This window comes from Rhinatrema bivittatum, chromosome 8, assembly GCF_901001135.1.
Source record: "Rhinatrema bivittatum chromosome 8, aRhiBiv1.1, whole genome shotgun sequence".
Lineage (NCBI taxonomy): Eukaryota > Metazoa > Chordata > Amphibia > Gymnophiona > Rhinatrematidae > Rhinatrema > Rhinatrema bivittatum.
The window spans coordinates 140,072,131-140,099,925 of record NC_042622.1 but is presented as its reverse complement, the minus strand read 5'-3'; the positions used below and the strand labels follow the sequence as shown (position 1 = coordinate 140,099,925).

At 42.5% G+C, this 27,795-nt stretch overlaps 1 protein-coding gene across 9 annotated transcripts in view; it reads left to right on the top strand.

Moving 5' to 3' along the window:
* The window catches only part of PNPLA7 (patatin like phospholipase domain containing 7), a 668,718-nt gene that overhangs the window by 533,427 nt on the left and 107,496 nt on the right, over positions 1-27,795 (top strand). For 8 of the 9 annotated variants that reach the window (XR_003858427.1, XM_029614471.1, XM_029614468.1 and 5 more), the window contains 2 exons: positions 13,887-14,003; positions 14,155-14,224. Coding sequence is in view for 8 of the 9 variants with exons in the window: in XM_029614471.1 (XP_029470331.1) it covers positions 13,887-14,003; positions 14,155-14,224 (187 nt within the window). In the remaining variant the exon portion in view is untranslated. Of the gene's footprint in view, positions 1-13,886; positions 14,004-14,154; positions 14,225-14,617; positions 14,770-27,795 lie in introns of all 9 variants that reach the window. The other variant, XM_029614472.1, reaches the window with a different exon arrangement.

Below are 27,795 nucleotides of genomic sequence, written 5' to 3'. Positions count from 1 at the left end.
TAAGAATATTTTTTAAAGCTTACAGAAGACTATGTTAGTAAATAGTGGGTTCAAGAGGAATATATCTTGGTTGAAACACACTGGAGCAGTCAACTTTGCAGCACGAAAAGAAAAGAAATGAGGATTTTGAGCCAAGTATCTTGGTCCTAGGGAATTAAAATATTCTGGTGATTATGAAGAGGTTTGCAAAGCTGTGCTAACCAGATTACTGTATCTCACATGAAACATTTTCATACACTCAATACACGAAGAGAGACAAAAATCAGATAATACAATATAAAATCAAGTCTTTAAAAGGTCAGGGTAGTGAAATAACACTTGTCTAAATGATGTCAGTAAATACATTTTGAAATAAATATGTTTTCAGCTTTTTCTGAAACAACTTAGCAATGGATCGCACATTCTCAGGAATACCATTCCAAAATGTTTGACAGATCACTGAATATGCGCATCTTCTTGTTTCCTGCAACCAAGCTAATTTTAATGTTGCAACACTGAGAAGGTGGTTATTTTAAGAACTTAAGGAGCAACCTATGTATATACTCCTTAATTAAACAGTTTAGATAAGGTGGTCCTAATTTTTTAAATGATTTATAAACTAAGACCACAATTTTAAACTTGATCCACTGTTTCACTGATAACAGTACAAGTTGTACAGCATGCTCCCTTCTGCCTGCTCCTAATACCAACTGAGCAGCCGAATTTTGCTGAATTTGCAGGGCCTTTAAATGGGATTTTGGGATCCCTACATAAAGGGAATTACAATAGTCTAATGTTGTAACTGATTCTGATCAAGAGCTACAGATGCTGAAGCCTCCCAACTGGGCAGTGCTGCCCTAGCAGGAACATACAGCTAGCATTTCTACATTTTGTGTCCATGAAAGATCTTGACTGGAAAGCAGAGGAGGTTAAAAATGACAAGTGAGCACTAAATTAAATCCATCATTTCTCAAAGCCCCATTGCTGAGTACATTTCAAGAATCTGAGTACAAAAGTTGCTTTTGTCCCCATTGTATATTGTCTCAGATATTTCTTTGTCATAGGTATGTTCTCAGTCGTCATTTCAGGGCTATTTGCTTTCTATTTGGCATGCATGGATGCAGAACATGGCGGTCTCTGCTTTGTGCTTCCTTCTGTAGCACTACTGAAATGATTTGAAAGTCTGTATGCAAGGTTAGGTCCAGTGAATAAGGCATTGTTTCTTTCCTTAGAGTTTTTGGGCGTACTTAGGCCTGTTTTTTGCAGAATTTATTTTTTCTGGATTCGCTACCTTATAGCTAGACTTTTGTTAAGGGATGGGGAGTGCAGGCATCTTGGAATCTGATTACACAAACTAGGAGCCTACCAGTGAGAACAAATTGCAAGAAAAACGATGCCCTCTATTTCTCATTGCCCCAACAAATTGTAAAGAAATACAGAAAAACGGTTAAAATCAATGACTAACATTAGGGAAAGACAGAGTTTAAGATGTAAAAGCAGAGTAAATAAGGTGGGTTTTTAGGCTGGATTTGAATATGGCCAGAGAGAACATAAGAACATAAGAAAATGCCATACTGGGTCAGACCAAGGGTCCATCAAGCCCAGCATCCTGTTTCCAACAGTGGAGCAGGATTCACATTTCCAAGAAATCAAAGTAGAAAGTGCAGCGTTGGTAGTTATGGATGGAGGGAAAGTCACAGATAAGTATGACTTGCCCAATGAACAGATTTCATGAGGAAAGGTGTTGGGAGAGAGAAGAGTGGTAATAAGGAACTGTCAAATGAATGTGTTTGTAAGCAAGTAAGAGAATCTTGAAATGTATGTGGAATCAGATAAGGGAGATCACCATCACTGTGAACCTAAGTAGATTGGGGTGCTGCCAGGCTGATCCTTATCAGAATCCTCTTCAGAAATTACAGTGATAATGTAAAGCATGGACATCTGAAAAACTGTTCTTTATCAGAGCCCCAGTCAGGCGTATTGTTGATACATATAGTGAATAAATACATCACAGACAGCTGAAGAGCAGATCTTCTTCAGAATCTCCTTGAGGCATCACACACACTGATATACTGAATATAAAGTATAAATACAGCATGGACAGCTGAAGAGTATTGCATAAGAAAGTTTTGAAAACAAGTTCATAATAAAAGTAACACACCATTTCCTTGTCTTTCTGCTACACCTACCATAAGAAACTTGCTGGGTAGACTGGTTGGAGCATTTGATCTTTTTCTACTGACAATACTATGTTACTGTGTATATATGTTACCTGTCCAGAAACGCTTGGGGATTTATTCCTTTCCTTTTTACTGATGAAAGTAGAATTGTCTTATAATTAATTATTTTTGTCTGCTATCATTTGCACTCATAAGCAATGCTGGAACACTTCTAAATCCAGTATTCCCTACCTCCAACTGCTGCAAGGTTTGCCCTGAGGTATCGGGGACCCTTTGAAGCATTTTTAGAGGAAAACATTTTAATTGGACCTCTCTAATTGGGTCAGGCTCCCAGTGGTAAAGCTGAAGGAGTGAGCCTATAGTTAATTTGATCAAACCCCTCCTAGTAGAGGACATGGTAGAGTGTAAAGGTAGTTGAATTCTGATGCCATTTTAATTTGAGGGCTTTCTTTAAACTATCCTATACGTATATCTTAAAAAAAAAAAAAAAGCAGGAGAACTAAACTGTGAGCATTTTCTTCAAGGTAAGATTTATTTTCAGTTGATACGGAGAAATACCTTGCCCTATGCTGATTGTGGAGATCATGCAGCTGCATCAGGGGGCTCTGAGCTGTGCATAGCTTGTTTTGAGGCAAAGACAAAATTCCTCTTCCCATACAAAACTGACCCAGAAAAAAAACTGAAAAAGGAGCATCATGCAGCCACAAAGAAACAAATCACCATAAAGTTAGTTAGATCTAAGCACTCGAGCTCCGGCTCTGAAATGGCAGCAGCAGTCATTTTGAAGTCCGGCAGAGCTGCTGTTAGTGAAAAGCAGCACAATTACGCTGACAGTTTAGAGCCAGATGAAGAGGTGCCCAATTCTAATGATCCCTGTGTGTTCCAGAAAAGAATGATGATGCAGTCAATTGAGTTTGTCTTTATGCAATTTGCTTTTAAAACATGGAAACAGATCAGTGTTGCTGATGAGGGAGAGCTAAATGTCACAGTACAGTCTGACTCTTACCCTTTACATTTAATGAATCAAGCCAAGAGAGCAAAATTCAATGCTGATCATGATTATATATTTAAGCATGATAAAAGTCTGGAATACGGAAGCGAAGAGGGTTCCCCAGGGGGAAGGTGAATTTCTTGCAGAAGAAGAGGAGTCACTATTCCACAAAGATGATATCACCCATAATTTGCAATGTAAATAAGTCTTTAGGTCTGGAGGAACAAAATTCTTTGGTGCCAGAAAGTTGGGATCCTATTCTCAAGAGCATAAAGAAGCCTCCTATATCTTTTTCCTTGCATCCAGAAATCTAGAGATTGATTTTGGCAGTGAGAAACACCAGAATCTGGGCAAAAATGTATAAAGCATTTTTCAAGATTGCACTTCCTTTCTCCGGAAATTCATGAGCTTTTATTCCAAATACCATTGATAGACATCTTAAAGTCCATATTCAGACACAGTCTGGATAGCAAAGTTAGCCAGATAAATTTATCTAGCTAACTTTGGAGGTATATTCAACATTGTGGCCACACTTGAATATAGATGGCTATCTTAGGGGGTCATTTATCAAAGGCTTATCGCCTTTGATAAATGAGGGGACGGAGTTGGCAGTGTCTTTGCTGCCGGCGATAATGTTATTAATATTATCGTTGGCAGTAGCACACCGAATAGCACCACCTTTCACTGTGGTGCTATTCGGTGCGAAAGCCGGCAGCTGGCTTTCACTGTGGTGCCAAGCCTGCGGGCTTTCGCAGGCCCGTCCCCCCTTCCCCCCCCCCCCCCCACCCTTAATTAGCTGGCTAAGTTTAGGGTAGCTCTTTGACTTGACCAGACTTAACTTTGAATATTGGAGTTAACCAGTTAACTTAGCTGGCTATCTCAACTCTTCCCAGTTATGACCCCAGACCGTCCCTAACTTGTCTGGCTAAATTCTTGCCACCTAATTTATTAGCCGGCTAGAATTTAGCCGGATAAAGGCTGAATATAGTTGGGCAGGTCATTTAGACAGATAACTATTACGTTATCCATCTTAATAGCTTTTGAATATGGACCTCCTTAATTTCAGCAGTTTCCAAAAGAACAACTATTCCTGTTGGAGGAGTTTTTCTAAAGGTCCTCTAAGATTAAAATTTTGTTGAAAAATAAATGTCTTCTCAACTAATAGCTCATCTATTCAGTCTGCAATTTGTTTAGATTATGTTTCTCAAGCTGTTCTTCACTGGATCCAATAACTTCAAAGTGGTGATGTGTCGCAACTAGAGTCTGCAACAGCATATATAAAAAAATGATATTTATGATTTAATCAGGCTTTCATCCAAGTCCTTGGCAATGTCAGTAGTATTTTAATATGTTGGAAATAGGTGAATTATTGTATTAGAGTTAGGTGCAATATCTTTTTTGTGATATGTGAATGTGCATGTGTGAATGTGGTATGAGTGATAATATTGGTTTTAATATAAATTGTGAATTGTATATGTGTTAAATTAAAAGAGCAATAATAAAACTGAGTTACATTATACACAGGTATTTATATATTATTTATCCAATGTCAGTAGTAGCCAGACTTCATCTTTGGTTGAGACAATGGGCAGCAGACTTGTGTTCAAAAACATGTCTCTGTAAGTTGCCCTTTTAAGGGCAAATACTATTTGCAAATGAGTTAGAGAAGCTTGTTAGGAGCTTAGGATGTTTTAAGTCCCAAAGACTGGCAGAAGATTGCACCAAATTGAACTTCAGGTCTTAGAGTCTGATCTCAATACAGAGATTTCAGAAGATATTGAAATTACAGATAAAATAATTTGCAAATAAATAGTTCAAGGGCAAGAAATCACTCTTTTTGTGGAGCAGGAAAGGCCACACCTGATTCAAATAGGCTATATGCCCAAACATCTCTTCAGCAATGATGCCTCAAAGGGTCTGCTCTCTAGTGCAGCCAATAGGGGGACGGCTTCAACATTTTTTCAGAGCGTGGATCTGCATAACTTAATAAATAATGTGAAATGGATCTCTAGTAGATCTTATGCAATAATACAAAATGGATATCTATTAGATCTTATGCATCCTATAAAGGACAGATTTATGGAGACTCCGAGCCTCACAAAGTGTAAAGAAAGATACAGTTCAAAAAACCTTGAGTAAGTTATTAGAACTTCAGGTGATTTTTCATGTTCTGTTTCAAAAGTAAAGGAAAGGATTTTATTCAATTTACTTCATCATACTAAAAAAAATGGAACTCCAAGACCGATTCTGGATTTAAAGGGGGTGAACAGAGCTTTATATATTCCTCATTTCCGAATGGAAACCCTTCGTTCAGTTATAATGTCGGTCTGCCAAGGGGAGTTTCTAACTTCCTTAGAGCTGAAGGAGACATATTTCCATATTCCTATTAATTTAGAACATCTATATATCGCTTATATAGCAATACATATTTATACCAATGAGACCTATGCAATACTTGTTCCTCAAATTGGTTTAAATATATATTGCTATATAAGCGATATATAGATATATATATAGATATATAGATTGCTATATAAGCGATATATAGATGATATTTTCTTTATTTGGGTAGCCTCTTTGAAAGATTTGGAACAATTTCTTACCTGGTTGAATTCCTCAAATGCACACTTGCAGTTCACAGCACAGTACGATCAGCGATCCATTGCATTTTTGGATATTTTGATTCAACGGGAAGGAGAAAATATTAAAACTACGTTGTTTAGAAAAGAGACTGATCGGAACAATTATTTGCAGTACTCGAGTTTTCATCCGCCGAGATTAAAAAATGGTTTGCCTATTTCTCAGTTTTTGAGATTGCGGAGGATCTGCTCAACTGTGGAAGAGTTTAGGATACAAGCATCCAGTCTATCAATGAGATTTGCCCAGAGGGGCTATCCAAAGAAGGTCATCAAGAAAGCATTTAAGAGGGCGCTATATGCCAACAGGTCCTTATTATTACAATATCAACAATGCCCATTTTCTCAAAATTTGACGTGCACTCTACAACATTCTAGACAAATAAATGCGGTAGTTGACATCATCCGATCCCATTGGCAGGTCTTAACCCTACACCTGGTTTTCCAAATGGGTCCACGATTTGCATTCTTTAGGGGCCAAAGCATCCGGGATTTGGTAGTAAAATCTACCTATGTTGCCTCAGAAAGGATTCCATAAACAGGGGGCCACCAAAGATGCGGTCATTGTAATATGTGTGCCTCTGCATTCACGGGTGATCAGTGGCAAGTGCCTGGTTCAGACACGGTTGAAGACACGGACTACCTGTGAATCAGAAGGTGTAGTCTACATTATACAGTGCCCATGTAGACTTTTGTATATAGGGCGGACCAAGAGGAAGATTCGAACAAGGTTGATTGAACATAGGAGCTGTATAAAAACTCTCAAATTGACAGCTCCTTTAGTTCAGCATTGTGTTCAAGCTAATCATTTGTTCACAGATTTACAGTGGCTGGTATTGGAACAAATACAGGCTGGTCCCCGCGGGGGCGACATTCAAATGCGGTTAAACAGACGGGAGCAGTACTGGATTTACACCTTGCAGACTATAGATCCATTGGGATTAAATGAGAAAATTAACTGGTACTCTTTGATCTGAGGATACATCCATAAAGAAAAGGGCTCCTGAAAGATTCTTTGGGGAGTGTGGAAAAGGATCCTTAGGGTTGGTAGAAAAAAAGGGGGGCAATGATTGATCTATGTGGTATCGCTATTATGTGTTTAAAAAAAACATCATTACCTGAGAGAAAGAATGAGCAATTACGTTGCGATATTCAATTTACATCTGCAATGAGTGGGGAGGTATAAGATTTGTCTAGAATGAGTGCGGCTGTCAATTGTGAAGATTGAGGTCAGTACTTCTTCATCTTGAAGGGGCAATTTTTGACTTAATAAGCTTGGGTGAATGAATGATTTGAGACATTTACCTGAGGAAACTGTGGATATGTGATCCCATGATTGGTATGAAGATCGATTTTAACTTCGGGTATGGATCCCATTATGTTTTATTGTGTTGGAAGAGATCAGCGTGAGTGAGAGATCATCCAGAGAATGAACCGACGGTGTTAGACTACAAGGATGATTTAGCGGAGCACATTAAATAGAGTGGAGACACATACCGATAAGGGGTGACTGCGAGATTCGAATACATACACCGGACGTGAGAGGTGGGTTCAATCATTGGAGAGGCCATTTCCGGAATCTGTGACTCCATTGCGAGTCATTGCGAGTCCTGAGCGTATCGACACGACGTGAGAGAGAACTTAAGTGAATACATTCCATGTGAGAGTGAATACAGAGATTGATGATATTGTGAGATCTAAGCAATTACATCTGATGTAAGAGAGAACTCAAGCAAATTTACTTTAGATGATAATGTGTGATTCAAGCAAGTGCATCCGATGCGAGAGAGAACACGAGCGAATATATCTGACGTGAGAGAGAACTCATGAATCGATGATATCACTTCCGGCATGCGACGTGAAAGAGAACTCGAGCGAATATACCCGATGATATCACTTTTGGCATCCGACGTGAAAGAGAACCCGAGCGAATATACCCGACGTGAGAGAGAACTTGGAATTCAGAAATTGATGATAGCACTTCCGGGGGAGGTGTCTATAAATAAACTCTCTGAAGAGCCGCCATGTCAAAAGCGAGCGCGGTCGAGGAGAAACCGCGCGGGCTGAATAAAGTGGTAGAAGCCAGAATTCGAAGTGTGGGACCATGGATGATGTTTGTGGAAGAGTGCTGAGATTACAGTGAATCCCCTGAGGCAGGATGCTGTGCGAAACATGATCGTGTCGGGAAACATCAATGGATGAGTATTCAAGTTCTTGGCTTGTTTGGCATAGATATTAATTTGAACCAAAGTTGGTGTTAAAAACTTTTTTGATCTAGAGGCGGCACTAATAACCCAGCAGCATGCAGTGAAAGAATGGTCTTTTTAAAAAAAATGGATACAAAAAAGTGGACATAAAAAAATGAGAAAAGTTGTTGTTACAATAATAAATTAAAGGTGACCCTATACCAGATTAGAGTCTGAAGTGATTACAGACCCTGAGAGTAAGGGGCCCACATATGAAACTCTGTGTTGACTTTGGCAGTGTAAGACATTAAGATTGACCAGTTGAACCATTATTGTTGAATTGTGGATATATATATCAGGGTGACTGGAGTACAGTGGTATTGGGGTGAGATTTGTGATTGATATCGTATTATGAATGGATGCATATGTATTTAAATTGGTAGTTTTTGAATATATTTTTGATATAACAATATGGATTGTATTAGTGAAGTGTTTATGAAATAACTGTTTTTTGGAAAATAAAAAAAATGTATTTTAAAGGATTCTGTAATATTATCAACCCCTGGTAGTTTGTACATATTGGAGACTGGTTTCTCCTGCTTTCCCTGTTTCTGCCTCCCTTCTCCCAGCTCTACTCTTGTTTGTCTTAAACCTGGGGTTAGGAATAGGTTGGCACAGTTTCTGGTCTTATTTCCAATGGAGCCAGGTCCTTCTACCAATCCCCCTACTATATATAAGGTGTCGGTTGATTCTAAATATCAAGAAATGCAATTTAAATTATTACACCACGGTTATATAGGCATAGTAAAGGCATTTAAAATGAGAATAACATAAGAATATAAGATTTGCCATACTGAGTCAGACCAAAGGTCCATCAAGGCCAGTATCCTGTTTCCAACAGTGGCCAATCAAGGTCACAAGTACTTGGCAGGATCCAAAGTGGTAGATAGATTCCATGCTGTTTATCCCAGGGATAAGCAGTGGCTTTCTTCAACTAAACCTTAATGGTTTATGGACTTCCCTCCAGGAACTTGTCGAAACCTTTTTTAAATGCAACAACACAACACCTTTCCTCTAGCAATCAATTCCAAAGCTTAATTATGAACTGAGTAAAAAAATATTTTCTCTTATTAGTTTTAAACGTATCACCTAGTAACTTCATTGTGTGTCCCTTAGTCTTTGTACTATTTGAAAGAGCAAACGACCAATTAACGTTTACTTGTTCCACTCACCATTGTATAGACCTCTATCATATCTCCCCTCAGCTGTCTTTTCTCCAAGCTGAAAAGTCCTAACCTCTTTAGCCTTTCCTCAAAGGGAAATCCAAATCCATCTCCTTTATCATTTTGGTTGCCCTTCTCTGTACCTTTTCTAATTCTGCTATATCTTTTTTGAGATGTGGTGACCAGAACTGCACACAGTACTGAAGATAAGGTACACCATGGAACGATACAGAGGAATAATGATATTCCCTGTTTTATTCTCCTAGCATTCTATTTGCTTTCTTGGCTACTGCTGCATACTGAGCAGAAGATTTCAACGTATTATCAAAGATAATTCCTAGATACTTTTCTCAAATGGTGACTCCTAATGTGGAGCCTTGTATTGTGTAGCTATAATTGGGTTACTCTTCTCTCATGCATCACTTTGCACTTGTCCATATTAAATTTCATTTGCCGTTTGCATGCCCACTCTCCCAGTTTTGCAAGGTGCTCTTGCAGTTTCTCACAATACTTTTGTGATTTAGCAACTTTGAGTAATCTTTTGTCATTGGCAAATTTGATCACGTCACTTGTTCCCATTTCTAGAGTGTTGATAAATATATTAAAAAGCAGTGGTCCCAGAACAGATCCCTGGGGCACTCCATTGGGAAAATTAACCATTTAGTCCTACTCTCTGTTTTCTACTTTTAACCAGTTCCATCCCACAATAGGTCACTGCCCCTTATCCATTGACATTTTAATTCCCTAAGATGTCTCTCATTAAAGACTTTTCAAATGCTTTCTGGAAATCCAGATACATTATATCAACTGGCTCACCTTTATCCACATGTTTATTTATGCCCTCAAAAAATGTAGCAGATTGGTGAGGCAAGATTTCCTTTGGATAAATCTTCATTGGTTTTGTCCCATTAAACTATGCCTGTCCATATGTTCTTTAATTTTGTTCTTCATGATAGTGTCTACCATTTTGCCTGACACAGATATCAGATTCACTAGTATGTAGTTTCCTGGATCACTCCAGAAAGCTTTTTAAAAATTGGCACTACATTGGCAACCTTCCAGTCTTCAGGTACCATAGACTATTTTAATGGTAGTCAGTACTATGTACAAATTGTCATATGGAAGATGGCACTCTTGTTATAATTTTACCTTATATAATAAGCTATTTAATTTTTGCAAAGAAATGTTAATTTCTATTGAAAAAGTGACATCAGTCAAACTGCCATTTCCTGGGAAATGTTTGTTTTTAGGATCATGCTGTTGGGCCACTTCATTATCAAAGGGATATTTCCCATTTACACAGGTTGCCATTCTAAAGTTTGTATTTTGAAATTTTGGATTAAGGATGTTGCTCCATCATTTAGTGTTTGGCTCCAGCAGATGGCAGACTGGATGCAAACTGTATGACTGGATTATATATATATATATATATATATAGGAAAGATACTAAAAATTATATTAAAGTGTATTAAAGTGCTTTTGTAATATACTTCCAACTACTGTAATCAATAGATTGAAGGACACAGGTTATTCTGTATGTTGGATGAGAATTTTTGGATTGATCTGTACACATTATGGTTATTAAGTGTGTGGTGAACAAATGGGCTAGTCTTTGTTGCATGTGCTGTTATTGCAGCTTTTTGTTATTGCAAAATTGATGAGACAGGTTTCTGTAATTTCTTATATTCTGATATTTTATGTATGCATATTGATCCTCTAATAGTTGTATGATATTGTTGAATATTCTGTTTGTTCATTGTGTCTCTTGCAAGCTTGTTTTAATACAATAAATGTTTGAGTTAGGTCACAAGCAAGGTTTCACATTGTTTATATTTGCTTCTCTCTAGACAAGCTCTGGAATTTGTTTTAAGTGGATCTTCTAGATCACGAAGCCACTTTTTCCTTTTAGAAATTCCTCTGCTGCATGTATCCCACTTCTGATGACTGAGTGTGTAATATAGCATGTTATAAGCCTCACAGAAGGTACTGACTGGTTCACTACGGAAACCTTGCTGGAAGCATGTGCGTTCTGGTGCAGAATACATTTGCTTTAAAGTGAGGCTTGTAATTGATGATTGTAATATACTGAACATCTAAATAGAACATGGTAAAGCAGGATGCATTAGCAGGCATCATCATTGCTCAGATATTTCCCAACCTGTTGGAGTCTTGGTAGGCTGTGATGCCTTTTTAAAGGACCAACAAAAAAATTATTTGAGACTGCACAAGCCTGTGAGGTCTCAACAGTTAATGATACTACTTCTTTTTTGTTGGTCTTTTATAAGATATAAGGGTAGAGTCTGAGTTTGCTGAGTTGACTATTTTGGGGGTGGAAAATGTGGTAGCAAATCGATCATGTTTAATTTGATCTCTGGCATGGCTAGGAGTGGATTTTATTTTGGGGTTTTTTTTAAATGTGACTGTAGTCATGTTGGCTTTGTTTTATATTGATGATTAGTGTGTCTGGCTCTATTTCTAAGGCTAATTATTTTTTTATTTTACTGTACTGCACTTAGAGCAGCTTTGTCATTTAAGCAAATAATAAATGTATGTAATAATATCACAATCTATAAAGACTCTGCTTTTCTCCAGGACCAGTATAGCTGCTAGAACACTACATCTCAATTAAATTATTGAAATGGGAATTTTCCCTAGTCATTTCATACTAGTCTGATTTCTATTTCAGACACCCTGCCTTTACAGTCCAGAGTATATTTCAAGTTACAAAAATACAAATTTACAGTAACACTATAAAAATACAATATAGCAGATTTGCTAGCAGATTCTATGTACTTTTATAAGTAATAATTTCACTGTGACATTAATAACCATGCTATGCTAACCCAGATTTAAGCATAAGTAAACTAAGCAACTACCCTTGGCATCAAATTTTTATAGGTGCCAGAGTATCGCTGCTGCCTTGCCTCTATCCAACCTGCTCTATTCATAGCGCCATCCACAGCAGCAGCTTCTTAAAAGAAATTCAGTGCAGGGCCTGCTTGTCCTCATATACTGATAGGCCCAGCGGCTCCCCTGTGCCTCTCATGGGTTTCTATGGTAACAGGAAACCCATGCAGGAGGAGGGGGCAGAACCCTGTTGAACCTTTCTGCATGTTTGGACTCCCAGGCCCCCCCACACTATTTTTTTTCAAGGTGCTGGTGCCTGGACTCTGAGGTGAGGGAAGGATCTAGGCAGGGGAAGTCCAGGTCCCCCACACTTTTGATGACCAGGCGAGGGAGCATTTCCTATCCCTACATAGGGAAAAATATCAACTATAGGTACACAATGGTGGGTTCTGCATTGGGAGTCACCACCAGGAGAAGCACCTTGGAGTGTATGTGGACAGTACTTTGAAATCCTCAGCTAAGTGTGCTGCGACTGTCAAAAAAAGTAAATAGAATGTAAGGAATGGAAAATAAAACAGAAAATATATTGCCTCTGTATCGATCCATGGTGCTACTTCATGTTGAGTATTGTGTGCGTTTCTGGTCTCCCATCTAAAAAAAGCATAGCAGAACTAGAAAAGATACAGAAGAGGGCAACAGAAATGATAAAGGGGATGGAACGGTTCCCCTGTGATGAGAGGCTATACAGATTGAGGCTCTTCATTTTGGAAAAGAGAAAGCTGAGAGGGGACTTGATAGAATTTTATAAAATCATAAGTGGCATGGAATGGATCAATAATACCTAAAACAAGGGTATTATGGGTAAATAATACCTAAAACAAGGGTATTATCATGAAAAGAATAATCAATGGATTTAAAACTAAATGTAGAAAGTAATTTTTCAGCCAGCAAAAAATTAAGCTGTGGAATATGTTGGCAAAGGATAAGGTCAAGGCAACTAGCATAGCGGGGTTTAAAAGAGGTTTGGAAAAGTTCCTGGAGGAAAAGTCCATAAAATATTAGCCAGGTAGACTAAGGAAAGCTATTGCTATCCCTGGGAGTGAATAACTTTTTGGGATCTCTCTGGTACTTGTGACCTGGATTGGCCACTGTCAGAGACAGGATGCAGGATGGACCTTGATTTGACCCAGCTTGGCATTTCTTATATTCTTATCCCCCTGCACCTCCTTCCCTACCCCATTGCTCCTGGATGCCACTTTCTTAAATCTGACCCTGCTGCAGTGTCTTTGCATGTGATAGCTTGTGAAAGTGCATATCCTGCATCTTATTGATAATGTAAGAAGAAATTTTATGGAAGAAGAGTGTCTTTAATAATGTCAGACTATGCTTTGTGATATGGGCTAGAATATTAACCTGGTGTTAGTGTACAGAATGGAGGAACCACACCTAGGTTTTCCATCATTGCCAGCTGACCTTGTAACCTTGAGCGGAGATCCTATTTTTACTCTCTTACCTGGTTTTTTCCCTTCCCTTTGTAGTGCAGTTCATTGGTCCATAACTATTTTCTGCCTTGTTTCTGCCCCAGAGGAGTTGGTCTTTTCTGTGTATCTGTAAAGTGTGTTGACAGCAGTTGTAAGAAATCAAAATCCCTTCTGCCTCTTTTACTCTAGCTTCTCTAAATATTCTGTGTTATGACTTTACCAGTGTAATAACTTTACTTTTCATTTTGCCCAAGGCTTACAACACATTTGCCAAAGAGAAATGGCATGAATGATTTGGTTAACGAAAACTGCTTCTCATGTTGTTCCTTGATAATAGTGTTCCTTTTCTCTTTTCTCTTTCAGAGCATGACATCTGTGTTAAACAAAGTGTTAGACTTGACATACCCAATCACCTCTATGTTTTCTGGGGCGGGTTTCAACAAAAGCATCAGATGTATCTTCCAAGACAAGCAGATTGAGGTAATGGGTGTTATAATTTGGTATAAGAATTTCAGCAGGCTATGTTCATACACACTTGTTTTTTTACCCTAACTTTTTCTGTGCTCCTTATACTGGGGATGCCACCATTACCCTAATCTTACACATTGTCGCACTGCTGTCTGTATTGCAGGATCTCTGGATCCCTTATTTCAACATAACTACAGATATCACAGCTTCAGCAATGCGAATCCATACTGATGGTAAGTGCAAATAGGATTTGTCCCTTTTATACTCCTATTTCTTTCATTGTCCAGCTTCATCTCTTCCATGATAACTCGAGGTTCTATAGTAACATCCGGGGCGGATTGGCCTATGGGGTTTTGGGCATGCTCCTGTGGGCCAATCATGTGGTTGGTTTTGGTCGCAGTGGGTACATGCCTGTGGATCCACTGCAACTAATACCAGGCACTATAGTAGCTCTGACCTGTAGCAGGAGCCTCCCTCCAAGGCTCTCTGTTCAGTCTGCTAAATTTTACCTGCAGCAGCAGTAGCAAACTAGGCCTGCTCTCTACAGGCCCTAGTCCTACCTACCAATACCACGGCAATGGAAAACATACCCACCGCTTCCCCTCATATCTGTCTTGCTTCTTCAGTGGCGGAAGGCAGCCAGCAGTCCTCCTGCCATTGCCTCTTGCTACTCTCTGCTGCTGGCTTCCCTCAACCTCTGGCCAGTCCTTCTTTTGCCAAGAGACCTCCCACTCAGAGCAATAATGGGCAGGCCTGCTTAGGTCTCCTAACTTCTAATGTAAGTAAAAACATTTTTAATTTATTCATAGGTGTAAGGGGATTAGAGAGAGCGTGATTGTGCAAGTAAGCTAGTAAGCATGTATGAGAGTACAAGTGAGCATGCATGAGTGTTGGACCATGCATGAGCATGTATGTGAGCGTGAGAAAACATGAGTGAATATATGTTTGTGATGGAGAGCGAGTGTGTGTTTGTCAGCGAGGGCATGAGAGTGTGTGTATGTGCGAGAGTGTGAGAGAATGTGTGTGTGAGAGTGTGAGGGAGAGCATGTGTATGTGAGCAAGAGTGTGAGAGACAAAATGCATGTGGGAGCGAGAGCATGAGAGACTGTGTGTGAGTAAAAACATATCTGTGTGTTTTCTTGCAACAGCATGAGAGAGAGCATATATGTGTGTATAAGTGAGAGCATGAGAGACAGCATGTGTGTGTGTGTGAGAGCATGTATGTGTATATGAGAGAGAGAAGAAAAGGCTTGTGCATATCTCCCAGCCCTGACTAACAATCTCAGAGTGATTGAAATTAAAAGTTCCCAGGTAAGGAGAGTGAGGGATTTTTTTATCCTTAGTTTTAATTATTGAGTGCCTTTTGATGTGTCTACTGTTTTGAAATATTTTATTAGTGTTTGGGAAATTTGTAAAAAAATGTTTAAGAATTTTTATTTATTGGATGTTCTATTTGTCAGCTATTTTGAAATATGCATTCTTTTCATAAGTATGATTTTACTATTATGATTTTTATATTTCTTGATTTTATTGTCTGATATTTTATGAGGAATGGTAATGTTTGTTCTCACAGGACAAGCAGGATGGTAGTCCTCACAAATGGGTGACATCGAGGATGGAGCCCTGTACGGAAAACTTTTCTGTCAAAGTTTCAACAAGCTTTGACTGACAATAGCACACTGGGTGCACTGAGCATGCCCAGCCTGCAATTATCCCTGTGAGCCACAGGTATCTCCCTCAGTCTTCTTTTTTCCGCTCTGCAGTCAGCATAGCGGTTGGAGCTCTGTGAGGATTTTTTAACTAATTACCTCATGGAAACACTTAACTTTTCACTTCAAAAAACACTTTTCCCTGCACAGGTCTCCCTCCGCGAACGTTTTTACGACGCTCGGTGAGTACTAATTCTTATTTTTCGGTCGGTTTCTGTCACTATCTTAAGGCAGTTAGCTTTAAACAGCTTGCGAGTATCTCTGTGACACTCTGCTTGCTTATGCTAGTGGGGTAGGGATTTTTTCCTTAACTTTAGGACCTCTGTAGCTTCAAGTCCTTCGTTCCCTGGTACCCTCACGCAGTCGATACCCTATCGCTACACCGGGACCCTCCTAAACCGCCCTGGGCTTTTATATGTCATCAGCGCCCCTCCCCCCACGGTGCCCTGATGCCTTTATCCATGTTTTTTGCTTTTCAGTGCTACCAGGCTTTTTCCTCCTACGCACTGTTTTTTTCCTTGGGCTTCCTCGGTGCCGTCCCTACCCGGATGCATGCCATTGACGCACACGCTGTTAGTCACTGCCATGCATACTCGGGTCGCCGCCACCGCTGCCCGAGACACTTTTTAACGATCCCAGGGTCACTTCATTGATGCCACCCCCCCCTTTTGGGGATGCCATTGATGCCCCATCCTCCCCACCGATGTCCAGCCCTTTTCCATCGGTGGGCATCGGTGCCACATCGATTCGTCGGTGGGCATCGATGCCGGATGGTCCCCATCGGTGGACATCGGTGCCGGATGGTCCCCATCGATGGACATCGGTGCCGGATGGCTTGTCTGTCGATGGCATTGGTGCCGGATGGCCGTCCGTCGATGGCATCGGTGCCAGGTCCTTTTGCATCGATGGACACCGATGCCCAGGTGTTTCATCCATGGGCATCTGTTAGAATGCATCCATCGAGGGCAGTTGATGCCAGGCTGCTCCCATCGGTGAAATTCGATGCCCAGGTGGGTCCCATCGGTGGGTATCCATGCCGGCTCGATTCCATGGATGGGCGTTGATGCCAATGCCAGCCTTATGGCTGGCATCGATGCCCATGCCGATTCCAGGACTGGCGTTGATGCCGGGATGGAATTCATCGACTGGGAGATCCATGCCATCGATTCCATACGTGTCCATATCGATGCCACCGACACACGTGTCTGGGGCACCGATGCCATGTACACTTGGAAATCTGAGTCTGTCCAAATCGATACCGTCAACGTCTGTGGCCCTATAGTTGATGCCCGTGGCCATGCCACAAACGGCATAAATGCCCGCCTCCATGCATCGATGCCCTCGACACCTCCGTTTTCCTTCGGTGTCCTTGACGCCCTATTGATTCGACTTCGACTCAGTCGATGCCGGTATCTTTTTCAATAACGGCAATGTTTTTCGATTATTCGATTCCACATCGTTTCAAAGATACCTATGCCACTGCTGTCAGTGCCCGTCACTGTCATCATTCTCCTGGCCAGTCATCGACGATTTTTCATACCCATTTTGATGATATCCTCGAAGCCCCTTAGGTTGCCTTCAATATCGTCAATACCGACATAGCACCGCCACATAATACCCTCGCCTCCTCACATTGCTCCACGCTTTGGGTTCTTTTTTAAGCCTCGTATTAGCTTAAGACACTCCATTGTGTCAGGAGCAGAGCAGGCGTGCTGACAGTTCGTCATCGATCGCCTTACAGGACGACGAGGGCTTCCATCTCGGCGCTGGGGAAAGACCGGGCCGAGCACCGTGGCACCCATCATCGCCGACATCGTGATCGTCCGCCGCTGACGCCATCCAGCACATCGGTGCCATCCTTCTCCAGGCTGGACAACGCTCGGGCAGAGCGACATCACCACTGCCATCAGCACTGTTCCTACAGTTTTGGCAGTCCTTGGTGATCCAGAACTTCCGGATCCAGGTCCGACAGCTTCTGCATTGGCGTCACGACACATCGAGCCGCTGTGACGAGGGAAGGGAACATGAGTTCCGTTAGGGCTCCTCTGTTCCTGGCGTGCCCCACCGTCAAGTGGTGTGGGACTATGGCCATCTGTTACACTTAGCAGTCTAAACGCCACTCACGCCTGGCCTGTCTCCTCTGTACCTGTGCCACCATACCGGGTTTCAGAGCGAGATGGACGTTTACGTCCCCGGCCTTACCCTCGAGGACTCCGGAGACCGTCGGAGTCAACAATCTTCACCGGCTCGTCTTGCGGCGATCCACGTCGGATGGTAAGTACCCGCTTCGGCGGCATTCCCATAGAGTTGTGTTCTCCCATTCGGACCATGGTTCGAAAAGTTCTGGGTCATGTGCCTTTTAGAACTGTATTAGTGTCACATATCGCTATGTTAGCTATGTTAGCCACAATATCAGGAGAACCCCTCTATCTTCTTGGGATTGCAGCAGGGCTTCTTCTCTTGTCAGTAACAAGTCCCTGTGCCGACCAATGCTCTGACTCTTGGTTCCCTCCCAACCAAGGTCCAGCTGCATTGGCTGATCTGCTAAACATGAGATTCAGCAACCATTGCCCCATGTACAAGTCCACCTTGAGGCCTGGCCACAGGTCTCAGTGTCTCCTTGTACAGCATACAGAAATGCGGGTACCACTTACCGCTCACACACCTGCAGGAGCCTACATGATATCCTCCATTGGGACACCTCCTGGTCTCCCATCTGGTCAGATATCAGAGCGGCCACCCCACCTTGTACCAAAGTCCCGGTACACTCCCCCAGGCGCTACGAAGTGCAGAGGGGAGAAGGGAGGGGGGTTGGGGAGTTTTAATTGCACTATTCTTTCTTTTAACAGAAAATAGTTACTCTCCGCACATCCTGGACCTAAGAAAATCCAACTTTCTTTAGACGTCACAGGTACAATGGTATCTTTGGTTACCATCACTCCATACTGCAGTAAGTACATTATTTTAATGTTTCTATGTGCTTTATGGTGAGTCAACATTACAACCCCAAGCTCTGCCGCTGGCACCAGCTTCGGTAAGTGAACTGTCTCTTGCATCACTGTTGGTGAATGCTGTTTTCTCTGCGGAGTGTAACATCATTCACTTTCCTTGCATAGACTACTGCTAACCACTTTCAGTACATGCAAGGAGCTCTCACTTTTTTCAGGACTCACTATACATTTACTAACTGGGATTACTGTCACTGCCATAAATCCCTTCTGTAACACTTCTGGACACCACAGTCTTAAGACCCTCTTGTCCAGCATGCGCACAGACATTCTGATACATTGTTATATGTCCCTGCGCATATTTTCCATAACCTCAGCCTTTCAACTTTTCATGGTTGGGCTATGGGGTTTCTTCCCACTATGCATTTTTCTCATAATTCAAAACTGCTATGGGTTATATTCAGTGACATTCTATACTCAATGGACCTAAGTGGTTTCATTGCTTTCGTCCCTGATTCTTTTATCCCAGTTCGAACTAGGACCTAGTCTCCTTCGACTCATGCTCGCAATTCCTTAGGGTTATAAAGTTTCTCCTGAAAGCTGTCAACCCATTATGCATCTATTGCACTCCAGCATAGTTTCTCATAAACTTCCTGGACGTTGCACCCATGAGTTATGCCCTTATGCCTTCCAATACTGCTTTTGCAACAATTCTTTGTGCATACAGACAGACAGCATAGGGACAATGTGCTTTCCAACTCATAAGCACGCATTACCTCTTAGCTGCTCTGCTAGACAGCTGCGCAGCTCTACCCTTGGCCCTTGTTCACTTCATGCGTCCTTGGGCCACATATCTAAGAGATTTAATGAACGCTCTATCAGACCTTCTCCACGTAGGTTCTATCCTCTCGAATGGTCTCAATTACATGTGTACAGGGCAAATCTTTTAACGCTGAGTTTAACTAAACTTTCCTCGGCGTCTGCATCATTCCATACGATGCACAGGTTCTGCTCCCTGCACATGTTTCCTATGCGTTCCCTTAGATGCCTTTTCTTCCATCAAAGGCCTCTTCAATATATCTCTTCTGCTGCCTCTCGTAGCCAGCATTCTTCTAATGTTGAACTGGGATGGGGTTCAGTATTCTTTTCCCCACTCCCTGACTGAGATCAGTATGCTTTCCCATACTTCTCAATCCATCATATCAGTAACCTTTTATTCTCTCACCAGTCAGTCCCAAATCATAGACTTACTGATGTTCTTAGGTTCTGGTAGCGTCACAAAACCTTCTAAACATAAATCTTGCCGTTTAATATGGCAGGCTTTACCTCCTGATGCTAAAAAAAAAAAAAAAAAAAAAAGAGGTATTACCCCTTTTACTTTTCCACCATTTTTTCTTACTCCCTCGGATTCTGTTCTCCAGACATCCTCCACATAGATACACCTTTCTCTTAGGAGGTGTATCGTTTTGGGAGTTGGGTTCCCATTTTCAGTAATCCTCTCTGAGTCGGCTTACCATGGATTATCCACTGATCAAGCCGCCTCTATTTCTCTAATCACGGAATGAACATATATATTCTCCTTATAAGTCTCATACATTCTACGTTTGAGCCTTTCCATTCCTCTCTTCCACAGTTTGGCAAGGGAACTTCTTTCCCTCTTAATGTCATTCCTGCCAGCCGGGTCCGTGAGTTATGCACTCTTTCCATACTCACCTGACTCCGTTCCTCTGCCACTGAGTAGTTCTACGCATTCAACTTTCTATCCTTTTCAGGTAGATGTTGTATCTCCTTTCCTCAGGAAATACTCTATTAATTTTTCCTAACCTCTCTCTCTCGCCCTAGGGAGAGACTGGGTTTTCCACATTCCTGGACAGTAATGCTGCGCTTACATTCTATCTACATTGCACTGCATTCCATGTGAATTCCACTTGACTCTTTCCTTCATGCAAGGGTCAAGCTGCTACTTCCAGTGGCCACACAGACCTAATCCTTCTGATTAAGTGGTCTATATTTCCTTTCCTACCAACAAGCAGACATTTCACTACAACACTGTGGGTATCCACATACTGTTGTGTCCGTCTTAGCCTTAACAGCTTCCCTTTGGTTACTGCTGCTTGTACTTTTTTATCAGGTTGCAGCCTGGAGTCCTCTCCATACCTTCGCAGCCTATTATTGCTTACATTTGACTAGCCGGCATGCTCCATGTTTGGCCAGTCCGCCTACTCTTACTTTTTTCAATTCACTACCCAACATCCTTCCACGAACCCATTATGGTGTTGCGGATGCCCTCCGTTCCCATTTCCACCTCAGTCGTTACGCCTTTGCGCATCTGCGGTGTATCTGGTGCATTCCCGGGCATCCTCAGCTCGGTACTCACCCATTTGTGAGGACTACCATCCTGCTTGTCCTGTGAGAAAGCAAATGTTGCTTACCTGATGTAACAGGTGTTCTCACAGGACAGCAGGATGTTAGTCCTCACGAAACCCGCCCGCCACCCCGCGGAGTTGGGTCTGTATACTTTTATTTTAGTTTCGCTTGCGCTTTTTAGCTATAAGACGAGACTGAGGGAGACACCTGTGGCTCACAGGGATAATTGCAGGCTGGGCATGCTCAGTGCACCCAGTGTGCTAGTGTCAGTCAAAGCTTGTTGAAACTTTGACAGAAAAGTTTTCCGTACAGGGCTCCATCCTCGATGTCACCCATTTGTGAGGACTAACATCCTGCTGTCCTGTGAGAACACCTGTTACATCAGGTAAGCAACATTTGCTTTTTCCATTGTTGCTTTACATACAGAGTCTGACTTGCTATAGTTTCCAGTTCAGTTTTTATCTGTACTTACACTGTCTCTTTATTCTGTATTTGAGAGGGTCTATCTGTGTTCTGCATGTGTGATAGAGATGTGAATCGTGTGCCAGATCGTCTTAACGATCAGGTTCGGCTGGGGGGGGAGGGAAATCTGATCGTTAAGATATGTGAATTGGAATCGTTTCCGATTCCAATTCACATCGCTAATTTTTTTTTTTTTTAGGGAGGCCCGCGCCGCTAAAAAAAAACCCACCCAACCCTTTAAATCGACCACCCCCTTAGCCTCCCCCACCCTCCCGACCCCCCCCAAAACCTTTTAACATTACCTGGTGGTCCAGGGGGACCTCGGGGGACAATTTCCCGTTCCCAGGCATCAGCTGCGCTAAAAGAAAATGGCGCCGATGCCCCTTTGCCCTTACCATGTGACAGGGTATCCATGCCATTGGCCGGCCCCTGTCACATGGTAGGAGCACTGGATGGCCGGCGCCATCTTTACTCATCAGCCCCTATTATACTATACTCTATAATAGGGGCTGATGAGTAAAGATGAGCAAAATGACAGGGTATCCGGCCAATGGCACGGATACCCTGTCACTTGGTAAGGGCAAAGGGGCATCGGCGCCATTTTTTTTTAGCGCAGCTGATGCCTGGGAACGGGAAATTGTCCCCCGAGGCCCCCCTGGACCACCAGGTAATGTTAAAAGGTTTTGGGGGGGGTCGGGAGGGTGGGGGAGGCTAAAGGGGGTCGATTTAAGGGTCGGGTGGGTTTTATTTTTATCAGGCCATCGGCGCCATTTTAATTAGTGGCAGCCAAAATGGCGCCGATGGCCCGAGAGCGGGAGATCGCACCGGGACCCCCCCCCCATTGGAGCACCAGGTAATTTAACATTTTGGGGGGGTTCGGGAGGGTGGGGGAGGGTAAGGAATTGGTTTTAAAGGTCGGGGTGGGTTTAGGGGTTGTTTTGGTGTGCCGGTTTTCCCGCCCTCTCCCAAATAATTCCCGTGCCCTATTTAACGATTTATGACGATAAATCGGGGGCATTTGTATTGTATCGTGCACTCTGACGATTTAGGACGATTTTAAAATTATCTGATGATAATTTTAATCGTTCAAAAACGATTCACATCCCTAATGTGCGACTGAAGTAAGATGATCTGCTAGCATGTAATTTCTGTGTAAGGATCTATAGGAGCTTGGCTTGTTCTTTTTTTGTAATAGGAGGTGCAGTGTTTTAGGGCCTGGTGTAATATTTGCAGTGTTGCCTTTTTATAGGTAGTTTTGTCACTGTTAGAGTGCTGGCAGTTAGTGCTGTTTTTGGTCTGCAAGTTTACTATATTGTAATTCATTTTACTCATGACTTTGAGAACTAAGTCCACACCCAACATGTATTATAATAAACCTAAAATCATATGAGTTCTTAGTATATTTTTTGTTTTTGCAGGGTTTTCTGGTGTCACTACAGCAGTGCATGTAAATATAAAATACATGTTTTAAGTATTGTTTTTTTACTTGGAAGACTGTACTTTGAATGTCCTTTTACATGTAAAATTTCTTTTTTACTCTGACACAAAGACACACCCACACACACGGAGTGAGAGTTTGTATGTATGCAGGTGTCTGTGTCAGAGACATACACACTCATTTTCTTAGACACAAAGTGTGTGTGTGTGTGTGTGGGGGGTATCTCTCAGACACAAAGAAGACATACCCTAGACACACACACACTCTCACAGTGTGTGGATGTATTTTTATGTGAGAGAGAGAGACACACTCACACTCTCTATGTGTGTGTGTTTGTTTGTTTAAGAGTGTGTGCCATTAAAGTTACCTCAGTATGAAAATCAGTGTGTGTGACTGAGCATGTGTTTTTGCCTGAGAGAGTGTGGCTGACACAGGATGTGTCTGAAAGTGCATATGTGCCAGACACTGGCCGGTAGTGTGGTTGTCTTATTACTCAGCGACTGGTTCAAGAGCTGATCAGTTGGCAAGAGACTAACATCAGATGAGTAATCCAGGATATATTTGAGATGTAACCAAACTTGTGGGGAACCCAACCCACTGCATGGATGGAAAGGGGACAGCTCTGTTTGCTCATCCCTCATGTAGAGTGTGCTCTACTTACTTATTTAGGAAAAATGTGAAATTTATTTTGGAGATTTTTTGACTGAATATTGCCAGGCTCATATGATGTACCTCTAAAGGGTCAGCTTGGTATGCTTATAGGAGCTGTTGAAAAATTTTCCTGAGGGAATCAGATAGAGAACACGAGAGTTAGTTTTGAAAAAAGTCCCCAGATTGATATATTCCTGGAATCACCCCTAGTAACACCAAAGTAATTATTAGCCAAGCCTTTCCTTTACACCCTTGCCCCCTTACCAAATTTCTTTCACCCCCACCCCAACTGAACTTCTCTCTCTTTCACTTCCTTCCCTTCAGCCATGCCCCTCTCTCTCTCCCCCTCTTTCAAGTCAAGTCTCTATCTCTCAATCCCTTGTACTTCATCTTCTCCCCAGTCTCTCTGCAGCTTAGCTCTTCTTCCTTTCCCACTTTCCTAAGAGGACAGTTGTCATGGTTTCACCGGCTATGTTGCCTCCCCATTCCAGGATTCAATGTACAATGCAGTGATCCCTTCACCAGGGGTCCTCAGCGAGCCTTGCTCACTGCCTTGACATTTACCTCCTCACTGATCATACAGCTACCCAAGCCTCAGCCCTACTTAATCCAGCCTGTCCAATATCTCAGTACCTCTTCATTGAGTCATCTCTGCGCTCTGATCTGGCTAACCTTTCCTTGTTACTCTGCCTTGTCTTGTGACTTATCCAGACCTTCTGCTTTGCTTGCTTATTCTACCTTGCCCTGCAGCCTACCTTGGCCTCTTGCCTTGCTTGTTGGAAATCCAGGACTACCTGCCCTGCTCTGGGCCCTTCCAGGCCTCCTGACTTTACTCTATGGCCTCCTAGACTTACCTGTTATACTTTGTACACTTTTGGACTTTCCTGCCCTACTTTGATGCCTCTGGGCCTTCTAGGTTCACCTAGCTTGCTTGTGCCCTTTTTGGGCTTCCTTGTTTCCTGTTGTCTGTCCAGTCCTTGTCTAGTCCTGCCCTTGTCATTCCCTTTCCAGTCCTTGTCTAATCCTGATTTTGTCATGCCCTGTCCAGACCCTTGAATGCCTTCCCTGGTCTAGCCCTTGCTTCTGCTCCAGTACCGTGCTCTGTGACCTAGCCCCAGCCTGTGCTCTGTGTCCTAGCCCCAGCCTGTGCTCTGTATTGTAGCTCCACCCTTGCTCTGTTTCCAAGCCCCAGCCTGTAACTTTATCCAGCCCCCAGCAAGTACCCATATCTAGCTTCCAGCCAGTACCTGCAACCATCTCCCAGTCTGCACAGGAGCTCCTAGTCTGTGCATATCTCAGCCATGATGTTTTGCCGGAGACAAGCCCTACCGGAACCCAGAACCCAAAGAGATCAGGCTGGTCAAGCAGAAGATCAACTCCGGTTCTACTGCACCACTTATGCGGGGATGTCTCCTGACTCCAACTTGCTGCCACTTTACAGAATGAAGAGGCCAAACAACCCCCACAGGAGTGTGAACAGGGCTCCCTGCCAACCTATTGAGTCCAGAACAGATTTAAATTATTGTACAATAATCACTAGCGATTGTGTTCTTGACCCAGAACTTGAAGCCATGCTTGATATTCCACTTTGCTATGTTTGCCCTGGCTGTCAAACCTGGAACCCAACAACCTTCCCTGAATGCTTTAACTATCATCTCCCTAACCCAGCCAAGCAAAGATGTAAAAGTGTCAGTATGTGAATCCTCACTTCATACAGACCAGCTCTAATTGTAGGCATTTAAAAATGCCTTCTCAGCCATAAACACGGGTGCTGCCAGCATGAAATTAGCTAAGGAAGATCCCTTGAAATCCACAGTATCCTCTAACACAAATTTAGCCAAAGAAAATTAAAACTTACACCTATAAAAGTAAATGCTGTTTCTCAAGAAATATCCAGCACAGCTCTTTTGAAAATCACAGACAATTCAGCTACAAATTGCTAAAATATAATTTAAAATCTGTACCTATAGGGGTAAGAACTGTTTTTCAATCTGGCACACCTTCTGTTATCCTGCCCCTGTATCAAGTTACTGCGGGTTCTAAGCCAGCTCCTGTGAGACAAAATGTCTTGAGAGGTAACAGGAGACTTACCTCTCAAGAAATACCTAGCACAGCTTCTTTGGAAATCCCAGCTAATACAGGAACATTTTAAAAGCTTACCTGTAAAGACAAAATGTGCTTCTGGATCCAGCCAAGCCAATTAAGAGCAAAGGTAATCCTGCTCCTGAACCACTTCCCTGGTATGCAAAGGTTTTGAGACAGAATAAGCTAATTGATTCTGCCTCTAGAGTTCAGCTTCCCATAGCTGTAGGCAACCAACTGCTAACAAGATCAGCTCTTGATCCCTCTTCAGTGTACAAGGCTCAGAAACTAACTCCAACCCAGCTAGACAGAACCCACTTCAGATTGCTGTTTCCACCACAGCTGCAGTTCTGTCCCCAGGGAAGTCCTGTGCTTCTGTTCAGTCATTAGGCAATGTAAAAACACCTTTACTGGCTTCTGCACATTCTATATTATCTTCCCAGCCGGAAGAAATAGTAATCCCATCTGAAGTTCTGCCGGTTTCAACTATGCGTCAGCTTCAGGAGGAGTCTGCTCCATCCATTCCACTCCAGGAAAGCTCCAGTTCAGCAGATCCTCTTCTGATGGACTCCATTCTATCCGAAGTCTGCCCCATTCACTCCACTCCAGGAAAGACCTGGTTCAGCAACTCTATTTCTGAGGGACTCCACTCCTGCTGATCCACTCCAGAAGGAGCAGTCTAGTCCAGCCAATTCCCTCCAGGAGGAGTCTGGTCCAGCCATTCCGGCCAGCCAGTGCCTGAGAGATGCCAGCTACCTGGTGCTAGAGAGATGCAAGTCCAGCTACCTGGTGCCAGTTAGATGCCAACTCAGCTACCCGGTACCCGAGAGATGTGGGCCCAGCCACCCAGCACCCAAGAGAGGCGAGCCTAGTCATCTGGTGCCTGCGAGATGAGGGCCCAGCCACTTAACTGCACAGAGGCTCTGAGTCAACAGTTTAGTCGCAGAGAGAGATGTGCCAGCAGTCCAGCCCCAGAGAGATTCCGAACCAGCAATCCAACCTTGGAGAGACTCCAAACCAACCACCCAGCCTCAAAGAGGCTCTGAACCAGCATTCCAGCCTTAAGGAGGCTCTAACCAACCAGTCAGCTTCAGAGAAACCTTGAATCAGCAATCCAGTCAGAGATGCCGGCACAGCCATCTAGTACAACAAGGATGTCAGCACAGCTGCTCAGTGCCCCAGAGTTCCTGTCTTAGTGCTTCAGCACCCCAAACTTCACCAGGAACAATGTACTTTCACCTTTAGAAAGAAACTGAAAACCTGGCTTTTCGAACAAGCCTTCCCTTGATCTGCCAAGCCTTAAATTCTGTCACTTACTGCAGTCTTCAATTCTGAACCTAGTCAGAATCCTACAGAACCATTCAGAACCTTTTCTCTTTTCTTGCGATATTCCCACTGTAAGCATGTAACAATTTTCACCACCCTGCATGCTCCTTAGCCCTCTGATCTTGATTCTCGATCCCCCCTTTTCCCCCCTTGAACCCATTGCTCCCATAAGATTGGTTTCCACTCTGTTGTCATGCTAAGTTATCTGAGCTGATTTAATAATTCCTTATGATTTAACTTCAATTCAGTACGCTCGTTAAGTTATCTATGTGATTTAATTCATTGTTTATGCCATATGAATGTTAACGCGAAACTTTAATCCTTGTTTATGCTAAGTTCCTTGTTAATGCTAAATTTCCTCCTTACTGAGTTTTATATTCCTTGTTTCTATTCCTATGTTAAACTAAATTTACATTCTAAGTTGTCCCGAATTCATCACCCTTGTTTTATGTAATTTATTCTCTTTCTCTCTGGTTTTCCCCTGTTTTGATGTAAACCAGTACGATAAGTCCTGTGTCTTGAGTATTAGTATAGTAAAAAGAAGTAAATAAATAAATAAAACCCTGGACTCTGTGCTTCAGTGCTCCAAAGAACCTGACTCAGTGTTTCAGCACCCCAGAAGACCTGATCCAATGCTTCAGTGTCAACAAAACTCTGGTCAAAGACTCCTGGAGAAACCCCGATTCTACATTTCTGTTATAAACACCTTTGTTGAAGGAGTCCACCAAATGCAATTCTAGAAACTGAGTACCTACTTGTCACAACCCCCATGGCAAATGGGACCCCGGAGGAGGAGATCTTAAAGCATGGGTTTCTGTTGC